This window comes from Hemitrygon akajei, chromosome 32 (genome assembly GCF_048418815.1).
Source record: "Hemitrygon akajei chromosome 32, sHemAka1.3, whole genome shotgun sequence".
NCBI lineage: Eukaryota > Metazoa > Chordata > Chondrichthyes > Myliobatiformes > Dasyatidae > Hemitrygon > Hemitrygon akajei.
The window spans coordinates 7,688,578-7,700,819 of record NC_133155.1 but is presented as its reverse complement, the minus strand read 5'-3'; the positions used below and the strand labels follow the sequence as shown (position 1 = coordinate 7,700,819).

At 39.3% G+C, this 12,242-nt stretch overlaps 1 protein-coding gene across 1 annotated transcript in view; it reads right to left on the bottom strand.

The window, feature by feature from the left end:
• LOC140719826 (mannosyl-oligosaccharide 1,2-alpha-mannosidase IA-like) overlaps window positions 1-12,242 on the bottom strand; it is a 121,224-nt gene that overhangs the window by 25,437 nt on the left and 83,545 nt on the right. The window contains exon 8 of the mRNA XM_073034749.1: window positions 5,153-5,268. Coding sequence (XP_072890850.1) covers window positions 5,153-5,268 — 116 coding nt within the window. The remainder of the gene's footprint in view (window positions 1-5,152; window positions 5,269-12,242) is intronic.

The following is a 12,242-nucleotide window of genomic DNA, read 5'->3' as shown; positions in this document are numbered from 1 at the left end:
GTTTGGATTCATTTTGACAATAGAAGAGGCCATGGATAGACATATCAGAATGGGAATGGGACGTGGAATTAAAATGTGTGGCCACTGGGAGATCCTGCTTTTTCTGGCGGACCAAGTATGGTATCAAGTCTGCAGCTTTACGTGGGTTGACCCTGGTTAGTGTCCTACTTGCATCAGCTGTGGCCAGAGTGCTTGCTCCTTGGAGGAGGGGGGTGAGGAGAGGGACCTTCCTCACTGCCACATCATTCCATTCACAAAAGTCATTCAGCCCATCAGGAAGAAAGGCACTGTCGTGCAGGGTGGACTTGTAGTCCATAATGGTCTAAATGCCCTGCCACATGCACCTCATGTCTCTGGTGTCACAGAAATGGCTGTAAAGTCTAATAATTCCATTTTGCCTTCCTAATGATGCAGGAAAGTACTGCTCTTATGGACCCAAGAACCACCCTGTTCCCCAAACAAGGCAGCATCCTGATTTCTCAGAGGTGCGCAGACCTCAACTGTCAACCGTGGCTTCTGATTTGACCTCTCAGAGATGTGTTTAATAATGGTGACATCCTCAATGTACTTCCCTATATAGATAGAGTGTCCCACGTATTCATTGATATTAATGTGATGGTCATAGGTAGCCACCTCCCTGAACACATTCCAGTCGAGTTTTCAAAACAGTCCTGTTGAGGTTGCAACAATTAGCATTGTGGTCAGAGTATCCAAGGTGAGATTGGGGGAAGCAGCCTTGTAAACAACATGGATGCTGGTATAAATGAGGTGTAACATGTTCTCTCCTCTGATCGCAAAGTCAACATGCTAATAGAACTTAGACAGGACTGTTTAAGAGCTAGCAGGGCTAAAGTCTCTAGAAACAATAAAGGCACCATAGAGCTCACGTAGCACTTCCCCAATATTAGCACTGTAGGTGGGGGGGGGGGGGGGGGGAGTGGAGGTTGGATGTGAACAGCCACAATCACAATGGCAGTGAACTCCCTCGGTAAATGTATCAGATAGAAAAATGGCAGGTGGAATTTAATCCTGACAAGTGTCAGGTGAAGTCAAATTAGGGCAAGACATGGTAATGTTTAGAAATAGAGAGACCTAGGGGAACAAGCCCGCTGTTCCCTGAAAATAGCAATGCCAATAGAATGATGGTGGCATGTGGCATGCTTATTGTCATAGGTTGGAGCATAGAAATAAGTGTGATTTTATGGAACAGTACAGTACAATATTGGTCCTCTGGCCCATGCTGTCAAACTTTCAATCTGGTCCATTATCAATTGAACTGTTCCCTCCTACATTATCCATAACCCTCCATTTTTCTTTCATCCATGTGCTTATCTAAGAGTCTCTTAAAATGTCCCTAATAAATCTCTTCTGCTACCACACCAAGCTGTGCATTCCAGACACTTACCACTCTATATTAAAAAAAACCTACTTCTGACATTTCCACTCATCTTAAAAGGATATCCTCTGGTATTACCCATTGCCACCCTAGGAAAAAGTTGCATGGCTCTTATAATCTTATACACCTCTATCTAGTCACCACTCATCCTCATTCACTCCAAAAAGAAAAACAATGTGGTAACTTTAAAAATACTGGTTGGTGTACAGTTTAGGAGAAGGGAACAGATCTTTTACCAGGATGTTGTCTAGATTAGAGAACTTTAGTTGCAAAGAGAGAGTAAATAGGCCGGGCTTGTTTCTCCTGGAGTGGAGGCGGCAAATAAGTTACTTCAAAAGGCTGTATAAAGTTACAGAAAGCATTTGGAGGGAAGGTAGTCAGATATTCACCTCCCCCAATCACACAGATGGCAGAAACAGTCACCATGTTTAAAAAGCATTTAGAAAAGCACATGAATAGAAGAATATGAACTAAATTAGGCAAATAGGATGATATAGATGGTCAAAAAATGGATGGAAGAGACATGCTGGATCAGTGGATCCATTTCTGTGCTGCATATCATTATCACTTGCTAAGTATGGAAAAAAGTTGAAGAATTTTGCACTTTTTGCAACATTTACTCTAGTACTATCCATGTTATGTCGTTACAAGATCCTTTATCATTACTTATTTTGTTCAGCCAGATTGTGGTGCCTAGAATGATAGTGTGGTCTGTGTAGACCTACACCTGGGCTAGATGCGCTCAGTCTTTTTCCACTGGCCTTAGTGAAATAGACTGCATGACATGATCAGAATGGTAGCTGGGACTTGAGAAGTATAGTGAACAGATACTATACTTGATACCTCTGAAAGTAGATAAAGCTAGGGATGAAGCTTTACTGACTACATATGTTTGTTAAAAGACTTCTGCATTCAATAGTTTTAATAAACTGAAAAAAAACTTAAAATTTAAAAAGTTGTAGATTTAAAATTTTAAAAGTTGAGGATTTAAAAGGCAAAAATATTAAAAACCCATCAATTTTAAACAATGACAGGGTTAATAATAACTAGATTATTTCGAAGTTCAAAGTAAATTTATTATCAAAGTACATATATGTCACCATGAGATTTTTTCTTGTGGGCATTCACAGTAGATACAAACAAATTCAACAGAATCAATAAAAAAACTACAAAGATAGACAAACAACCAATGTGCAAAGACGACAAATTGTGCAAATACAAAATGAGAAAGAAAACTAATAAATAAATTAGAGAACCTAAATTGTACAGTCCTCAAAAGTGAGTCTATAGTTTGTGGATACAGTTCAGTGTTGGAGTGAGTGACATTATCCCCTCTGGTTCAGGAGCCTGATGTTTGAGGAGTAATAACTGTTCCTGAACCTGGTGGTGTAGGACCTGGCTCTTGTACCTCCTTCCTGATGGCAGCAGTGAGAAGAGAGCATGATCCGGATGGTGGGGGTCCTTGATGATAGATGCTGCTTTCCTGTGACAACATGTGCTAAATGGTGGGGAGGGCATTACTGATGGAGTAGGCAGTATCCACTACTTTTTTGTAGGTTTTCCGTTCAAGGGCATTGGTGTTTCCATACCATACAAGGAATTTAATGTTTCAGGAAGTAGCAGTGTAAAAGCATAAGAGTACACAAGCAATTGGAGCCAGAGTAAGGAGAAATAAAATCAATTAAATACAAAATATCCAAAAAGAAATAGAAGGGAGAGTTCACACTAAACTAGTCAGTAAAAATGAAAATAACTAACTTTTTAAAGTTCAAAGTAAATTTATTCTCAATATATGTATATGTCACTATATACTACCCTAAGCACCTTTTTGTGGGCATTCACTGTAGAACAAAGAAATACGTTGAATCAATGAAAAACTACCAATTCACAATGCATGTATGTGGCACATGGAGTGTGGCAAATAAGGTCAGTGAACTTCAGGCAGAGAATATGATGTGACGGTGATAACAATAAGGGGTAGGACAGTATTTTTGAATACAAGGTGTTTAGGTAAAATAGGGAAGAAAAGTAAGGAGGAAGGGAAGCTGTACTGAGCAAGGAACTATTATAGGCTGGACAATGAGGTTGTCAAAAAGGAATCAAATGCAGAATCTGTTCAAGTAGACCCAAGAAAAAGAAGGGAGAACATTACACTCCGGGCATATTCCATAAGTAATTAATTGCAAGACTGATAATATAGAAGCAAACTTGCATGGAAATTACAGAAAAGAGTTACATCTATTGGATAATTGGACTTTAATTATTGCAATGTAAACTGCAATAGTAATAGTGTTAAGGTAAAGAGTGAAGATTTGCTAGAATATGTTGAAAATAATTTTCTAAAGTAGTGTTTTTGTAGTCAAATGATGGAAACAGCATTATTGTGCCTGCTTTTGAAAAACGAGATGAGTCAAATGCACAATATTTTAGTGGGAGACATTTAGGAGATGGTGATTATAATAAAATTTAGGTCGGTTATAGAAAAGAAAGGAAGAGCAATGCAAAGTAAAAGTAATTAATTGGAGGAATACCAATTACAGTTGAATAATAATGGATTATTAATATCTCCAAGAGGAATCAGAGCCTTCCCCAGTATTCAAAGGTGAATGCCTAATAAAGAGTGTGAAGTGCTTATACTTCCTTAGAAGGTTGGCGTCATTCAATGTCTGCAGTGAGATGCTGAAGATGTTCTATAGGTCAGTTGTTGAGAGCGCCCTCTTCTTTGTGGTGGCGTGTTGGGGAGGAAGCATTAAGAAGAAGGACGCCTCACGTCTTAATAAGCTGATAAGGAAGGCGGGCTCTGTCGTGGGCAAAGTACTGGAGAGTTTAACATCGGTAGCTGAGCGAAGGGCGCTGAGTAGGCTACGGTCAATTATGGAAAACCCTGAACATCCTCTACATAGCACCATCCAGAGACAGAGAAGCAGTTTCAGCGACAGGTTACTGTCGATGCAATGCTCCTCAGACAGGATGAAGAGGTCAATACTCCCCAATGCCATTAGGCTTTACAATTCAACTGCCAGGACTTAAGAACTTTTTTTTAAAGCTATTATTAATGCCTTTGAGTTAGTGATTTAGATGCATATCATATTATTACTGAGTTAAGTATTGTATGTAATGAGTTTTTGCTACAACAAGTGTATGGGACATTGGAAAAATGTTGAATTTCCCCATGGGGATGAATAAAGTATCTATCTATCTATCTATCTATCTATCTATAGGACTCCTTCATAGTCAACCATTCTCCATGGTGTTCCTTTTCTGACAACACACCACTTTGCAATGTAGTGACCACTTTATTCACATTGCAATTAGCCTCTTCAACATAAATAGTGACATCAGCTGCTGTTTACAGTTTAAAATCAGTATTCTGAATTCTTTCATTTGATGACACTATCTGAATGTGTTTGTCCAGGATCTGAGGAGCTTACATGCCTGTCAACAGATGTGCATTCAGTGGAACTATAAAGCCCTTCCATGTACTCTATTTCATATAATAAAAATCTAACGCACCTTCTCAGCTCCACAATTATTTAGTTACCAATTAGTAATGTAATTATTTTCTTTTTCATTTAATCCTACTTACATTCATTTTTGATACTGTGAAACATATCTGCAAGAGGAATATCCACGATGGAACAAACATATCGGCTTCTCAAGAATAAAGAAGCCTAATGATGCTTCAAGCTTCTGGAATTTAAAACAAAATTTGCCAAGTTCCATGGAGACAGTTTAAGGATTCAAGAAATTCTGTACCTGTAATGCCTCATAATACATGGCTTTTGCTTCTTCATCAGTTTTGTCAGACATAAGCCAGGCTTTGATCAAATATTCATAGAAACTGTCCCCAAGCCCACCAATGGAGACATGATCTAGAAAACAAAAAGTAAGTCATAGTTAGTTATCAGGTGTTGGATTTTACCTTATTCTGTTATAAGCACTAATGAAAAAATAAACTGACTATGCAAAGATTTATTTAATGAGAAGCAAATCATGCTGTAACATCTTCTCTTACAAATTAGAATAGTCAGTTATTTCTTTTGACCAGTGTACCTCAACATAAACCAAAAACACTTAATTCCATGTTTCATTTTTGACAAATAATTAGAAGTAAGTAGGTCCTGGAAACAGTTTTAGAGGAATATTTTCCTGATAGTTCAAGCCTATCAGTAACTTGCATTTTGAATTCTTCCATCCAGCCTCCACATCTCCTACAGCACCAAAATAATCCTATAAACGACACACTTCGTGTCTGCCATCCATAATCATTCACCATCATTACTATTCTATTGTTGACCAAGGGAACATCTTATTCCACTAAAGGCTCACCTCCATTATCCAGCTTATTGCATTCCACCCTTCCCTATCCAAATATAGCCAGAGTGTTTCCAACAATGTTTTCCCACCCATCCATGCATTCTGATGTCCCAAAGCATCAATCCTTGATTCCTTCCTTTGCACATCAACAAAATACCCCTTGCTAATTTCATCTGCAGGTCTAGGATCAACTTCTGCATCTTCACAGTGGATGAAAACTCATCTGATAAACAAAATCTTAATACCATCTGGCATATTTGGTCAATGTATAAAACCCACACAGTTGAGGATATTTGACCTTAATACAAGCATTCTGATTCTAGGTCAGTAGGGAGATTATTTTAAGAAAAAAAATCATTTTGCAGATACCATGAGAAAGCTAGTTAACAATAAGGGGGTTTTATTTTTTGAGAAATTATTGTTGACAGAAACTTGACTCAGATGTGGTGCGTAACTAAGAATATTTTTAAACTAAGCAAAGTTTAGAATGAAAATGATACATTGCAACTGTTCCAATCTCATCCTTCACCTTATGACGAAACTCACCTGCATCTTCCTGACTGCTTGTTACTCCAAAATTGCAGATGATGCAGCTTTACAGAGCCCCTGAGAAGCAGCAAGCCTGGCTACAAGTGAAAGCCACGCTACACTACAATGGTATATATCAAAATACTTGGATCTGAGCCAACCTTGAGTATATAATTTTCACTATGAGGTTAGTCTAAAAGACTTACATATATATAATTTTTCAGAACATCAGTAAATCTGAAAGCACCTCAGAGCAAAAGTCCTACAAAAAGTAATGCATGGATATCTGTGTAATATGATTTTTTAAAAAAGAAAAACAAATTATGTTGGTTGAGGACAAATATTGGCCGGATATCAGAGAGAATTTTCCTGCCTTTTATTAAAACTAGGATCCAAGGATTCTATTTTAAATTCACTATTACAGGCTGACAGAGGCAGAATTTCCTAAGAGTTGCACATTTGGAAAATTAGAAGTTGCTGTATTTCTGATCAAGCATTTCTAAACTCTGCATAAATTCATAATAGTTTTAACATTCTAATATGAACTTTCTAGGATATTAATATTTTCTTCACTATTTAATGAAACAAAGTTAACTAGTAACCTTACACTAAATGTCCACTGTGGAAGATGATCTTCAATAATAGGATTTCATACTAAGTTTAAGACAAATGCTGCTTTTCAAATCTAGTTTCTTACATTTAAACAAAACCAATAATGTGGGAATCAGGGAAGTTGACCAAGGCATCTGAGAATTAGATTAATAAAGACAATGGCATATTTAGATTGAAAATATTTAAACTGAAACAATTTTCAAAAGAATTAAAGAATACTGTCTTCTGGAAAAAGTTATCCTATGATAGCAAAGACAGCATTAAATGAAAGCTACTTCAAATGGTGCTAAAACCTGGAGCTAAGGGGAAGATTTTTAATACCAAACTTTGATCAAGCTTTTGTAAAAGAGGAACAGAAAACTGAAAATTATTCTTTCTAATGCCAAGATACATTTTCTTGGGTAAGGAGATCAAACTGAACTCAGTACCTTCAGATGCAGTTTCATCATTGCCTGCTGTAAATCAGTCACAGGTGAAGTAGCTTTTGATTTCAAAATGTTTGGATGAGCACAAGGACATCAAGACCCTTTGAATAGTTCTCTTACATTTTAAATTGCATTTTGTTTTCCTCAGAAATTAATAACTTTTACGTCTCCAAACTACCTTATCCATGATATTACTCCATTACTTAACCTACATTTGCATCTATGAGGGTTTGCATTCCTAAAAAATGGACATCATAATTTTCTGTAATACATCACCACATCATCTGCACACACATCAAGAAATGAAAGTTGGAAAAAATTATTTTATTCCCTTTCCACATAAATTTTTCAAGAACAAATTTTTATTCCATGTCCCAGATTTTTTGGTAGTAACCTGGGAATTCATAATCACATCAATAATTTAACTGAGGAGACTAAACATCCTATTTTCAAATTTCTCGATGATACAAAACAAGTTCAGATTGAGAGTCAGTAGGAAAATTAGAGGATGCAGAGGGTATGGAAAGAGAAGGTGGGGTGGGAAAGAAAATGCCACGTGGAAAAAATGTGAAATTATTGACTTGGTGTACAAAACAGAAATAGAGTATTTTTTTAAATGATGAGAGATCTTCCATGGGACCCAACAGTTCAAATGCACGGTACTGAAAACCGACATACAAATGTAGCATTGAATTAGGAGGCAAATGGAACATCTGGTAGGCAAGTGTCATCCATTCTATCTGCTGAGGGAGCTCTCTGCTGTCACCTTGGTTGCAGCATATGTTCTAGCTCTGGCAAGCATCAAGCTGGTACTGGATGAGCTGATCAACAATCACAAGATAGTGCACACTGATTCCTTCCCAATCATTGCAGAGGACTTCCAGGCCAGCTTGAAGGAGTACCTGATAAACTACCGTCAACATGTCACCTGTAGAACCAGAGAAGCCAAAACACTTGATCACTGCTACACCACCATCAAGGACTCTTATCACACCATCCCTGTACCTTTATAAGTCCGATCATTCTGACTGTATTTCTACTCCTTGCCCAAAAGGCAGAAACTGAGGACCACGATGATATGGTCAAGGGAGTTGGAGAAGCGCTTACAAGACTGCTTCAAATTGGTGGACTGGAGCATATTCAGGGATTCATCTTCAGATATGAATGAATACGCCACCGTCATCACCTACTTCATCAAGACTTGTGGATAAGCAAGTGTCTTCGAGAACATACTGAACATACTCAAACCAAAAACCCTGAATGAACCAAGAGATTAGCATTCTGCTGAAGGCTAGATTTGTGGTGTTCAAAAACAGCAGTACTAGAAGTCCAGGTATGACCTACACAAGGCCATTGTGAAGGTGAAAAGGTAATTCTGTGTGAAGTTAGAGAGACGATCAGATGTACAACAAATGTGGTAAGATTTGTATGCCATTACTTCCTAGAAGGCAAAACCTAATAGCGCAAGTGGCAGCCATGCTTCACTCTCCAATGAGCCTTCGTAAAATGTTAAGCCCAATGATGTACCTTGAAGTGTACTGAACACCTGTGCCGACCAATTGGCTAGTGTGTTCAAGGACCTCTTCAACATCTCACTACTGCAGTCATAGGTTCCCACCTGCTTCAAAAGAACACTCAAACCAGTGCCCAAGAAGATAAAGGGAGCTGCCTCAAAAACTATCATCAGTACCACTCGCTTCTATTATGACAAAGTGTTTTGAGAGGCTAGTCATGGCTGGAATTAACTCCTGGCTAACAGGGCTTGGACCCATCACAATTTGCCTTTCACCACAAGAGATCAATAGCAGATACAATCTCACTGGCTTGCTCCTCAGACAGGATGAAGAGGTCAATACTCCCCAATGCCATTAGGCTTTACAATTCTACCGCCAGGACTTAAGAACTTTTTAAAAGCTATTATTAATGCTTTTTGAGATAGTGATTTAGATGCATATCATATTTTTTACTGAGTTAAGTATTGTATGTAATTAGTTTTGCTACAACAAGTGTATGGGACATTGGAAAAAAGTTGAATTTCCCCATGGGGATGAATAAAGTATCTATCTATCTATCACTCTGCTTTGGAGCACTGAAACAACGGGTTGCTGTTCATCGATTACAGCTCTGTGTTCAACAATGTCATTCCTCAACTACTAATCAACAAGCTTCAAAACATGGGCCTCCATATCTCTCTACAACTGGATCCTTTGCTTTCTCATTGGGAAATCACTTTATGCAGATTGGAAATAACATCTCATTACTGACAAAAAGAGGCACACCTCAAGGATGCATGCTTATGTCATTGCTCTACTCTCTTTACACTCATGGCTGTGTTGCTGGACACAGCTCAAACACCATCTATAAATTTGCCAATAGACAATAGGTGCAGGAGTAGGCCATTCAACCCTTCTAGCCAGCACCGCCATTCACTGTGATCATGGCTGATCATACACAATCAGTACCCCGTTCCTGCCCTCTCCCCATATCCCTTGACCCCGCTATCTATAAGAGCTCTATCTAACTCTCTCTTGAATGCATCCAGAGACTTCGTCTCCACTGCCTTCTGGGGCAGAGCATTCCACATATCCACCACTCTCTGGGTGAAAAAGTTTTTCTGCATCTCTGTTCTAAATGGCCCACCCCCTATTCTTAAACTGTGGCCTCTAGTTCTGGACTCACCCATCAGCGGGAACATGCTTCCTGTCTCCAGCGTGTCCAATCCCTTAATAATCTTATATGTTTCAATCAGATCCCCTCTCATCCTAAATTCCAGTGTATACAAGCCCAGTCGCTCCAATCTTTCAACATATGACAATCCCGCCATTCCGGGAATTAACCTTGTGAACCTACGATGCACTCCCTCAATAGCAAGAATATCCTTCCTCAAATTTGGAGACCAAAACTGCACACAATACTCCAGGTGGGGGCTCACCAGGGCCCTGTACAGCTGCAGAAGGACCTCTTTACTCCTATACTCAATTCCTCTCTTTATAAAAGCCAGCATGCCATTAGCTTTCTTCACTGCCTGCTGTACCTGCATGCTTGCTTTCATTGACTGATGTACAAGAACACCTAGATCTCGTTGTACTTCCCCTTTTCCTAACTTGACTCCATTTAGATAGTAATCTGCCTTCCTGTTCTTGCCACCAAAGTGGATAATCTCACATTTATCCACATTAAACTGCATCTGCCATACATCTGCCCACTCACCCAACCTGTCCAAGTCACCCTGCATTCTCATAACATCCTCCTGACATTTCACACTGCCACCCAGCTTTGTGTCATCAGCAAATTTGCTAATATTACTTTTAATCCTTTCATCTAAATCGTTAATGTGTATTGTAAACAGCTGCGGTTCCAGCACCGAACCTTGTGGTACCCCACTGGTCACAGCCTGCCATTCCGAAAGGGACCAGTTAATCACTGCTCTTTGTTTCCTGTCAGCCAGCCAATTTTCAATCCATGTCAGTACTCTGCCCCCAATACCATGTGCCCTAATTTTGCCCACTAATCTCCTATGTGGGACTTTATCAAAAGCTTTCTGGAAGTCCAGGTACACTACATCCACTGGCTCTCCCTTGTCCATTTTCATAGTTACATCCTCAAAAGACTCCAGATTAGTCAAGCATGATTTTCCCTTCAAAAATCCATGCTGACTCGGACTGATCCTTCTACTGCTATCCAAATGTGTCGTAATTTCCTCTTTTATAATTGACTCCAGCATCTTTCCCACCACTGACGTCAGGCTAACCAGTCTATAATTCCGTTTTCTCTCTCCCTCCTTTCTTGAAAAGTGGCACAACATTAGCCACCCTCCAATCAGCAGGAACTGTTCCTGAATCTATAGAACATTGGAAAATGATTACCAATGCGTCCACAATTTCTAGAGCCACCTCTTTAAGTACCCTGGGATGCAGACCATCAGGTCCCGGGGACTTATCAGCCTTCAGACTCAACAGTTTATCCAACACCATTTCTTGCCTAATATAAATAACCTTTAGTTCATCCTTTACCCTAGTTCCTTTGGCCACTATTACATCTGGGAGATTGTTTGTCTTCCCTAGTGAAGACAGATCCAAAGTACCTGTTCAACTCATCTGCCATTTCCTTGTTCCCCATAATAAATTCACCCGTTTCTGTCTTCAATGGCCTAATTTTGGTCTTAACTATTTTTTTGCTATTCACATACCTAAAGAAGCTTTTACTATCCTCCTTTATATTCTTGGCTAGTTTACCTTCGTACCTCATTTTTTCTTGGCGTATTGCCTTTTTTGTTATCTTCTGTTGCTCTTTAAAAGCTTCCCAGTCCTCCGGTTTCCCGCTCATCTTTGCTATGTTATACTTCTCTTTTATTTTTATACTGCCCTTTACTTCCCTCGTCAGCCACGGCCACCCCTTACTCCCCTTAGGATCTTTCTTCCTCTTTGGAATGAACCGACCCTGCACCTTCTGCAGTATTCCCAGAAATACCTGCCATTTTTGTTCCACTGTCTTCCCTGCTAGGGTATTGTTCCATTGAACTTTGGCCAGCTCCTCCCTCATAGCTCCATAGTTCCCTTTGTTCAACTGTAATACTGACACATCCGATTTTCCCTTCTCCTTCTCAAATTGTAGGTTAAAACATATCATATTATGGTCACTACCTCCTAATGGTTCCTTTACCTCGAAGTCCCTGATCAAATCCGGTTCATTGCACAACACTAAATCTAGAATTGCCTTTTCCCTGGTAGGCTCCAGTACAAGCTGTTCTAAGAATCCATCTCGGAGGCACTCCACAAACTTCCTTTCTTGGGGTCCAGTACCATTCTGATTCTCCCAGTCTACCTGCATGTTGAAATCCCCCCATGACAACTGTATCATTACCTTTGTGACATGCCAATTTTAACTCTTCATTCAACTTATACCCTACATCCAGACTGCTGTTTGGGGGCCTGTAGATAACTCCCATTAGGGTCTTTCTACCC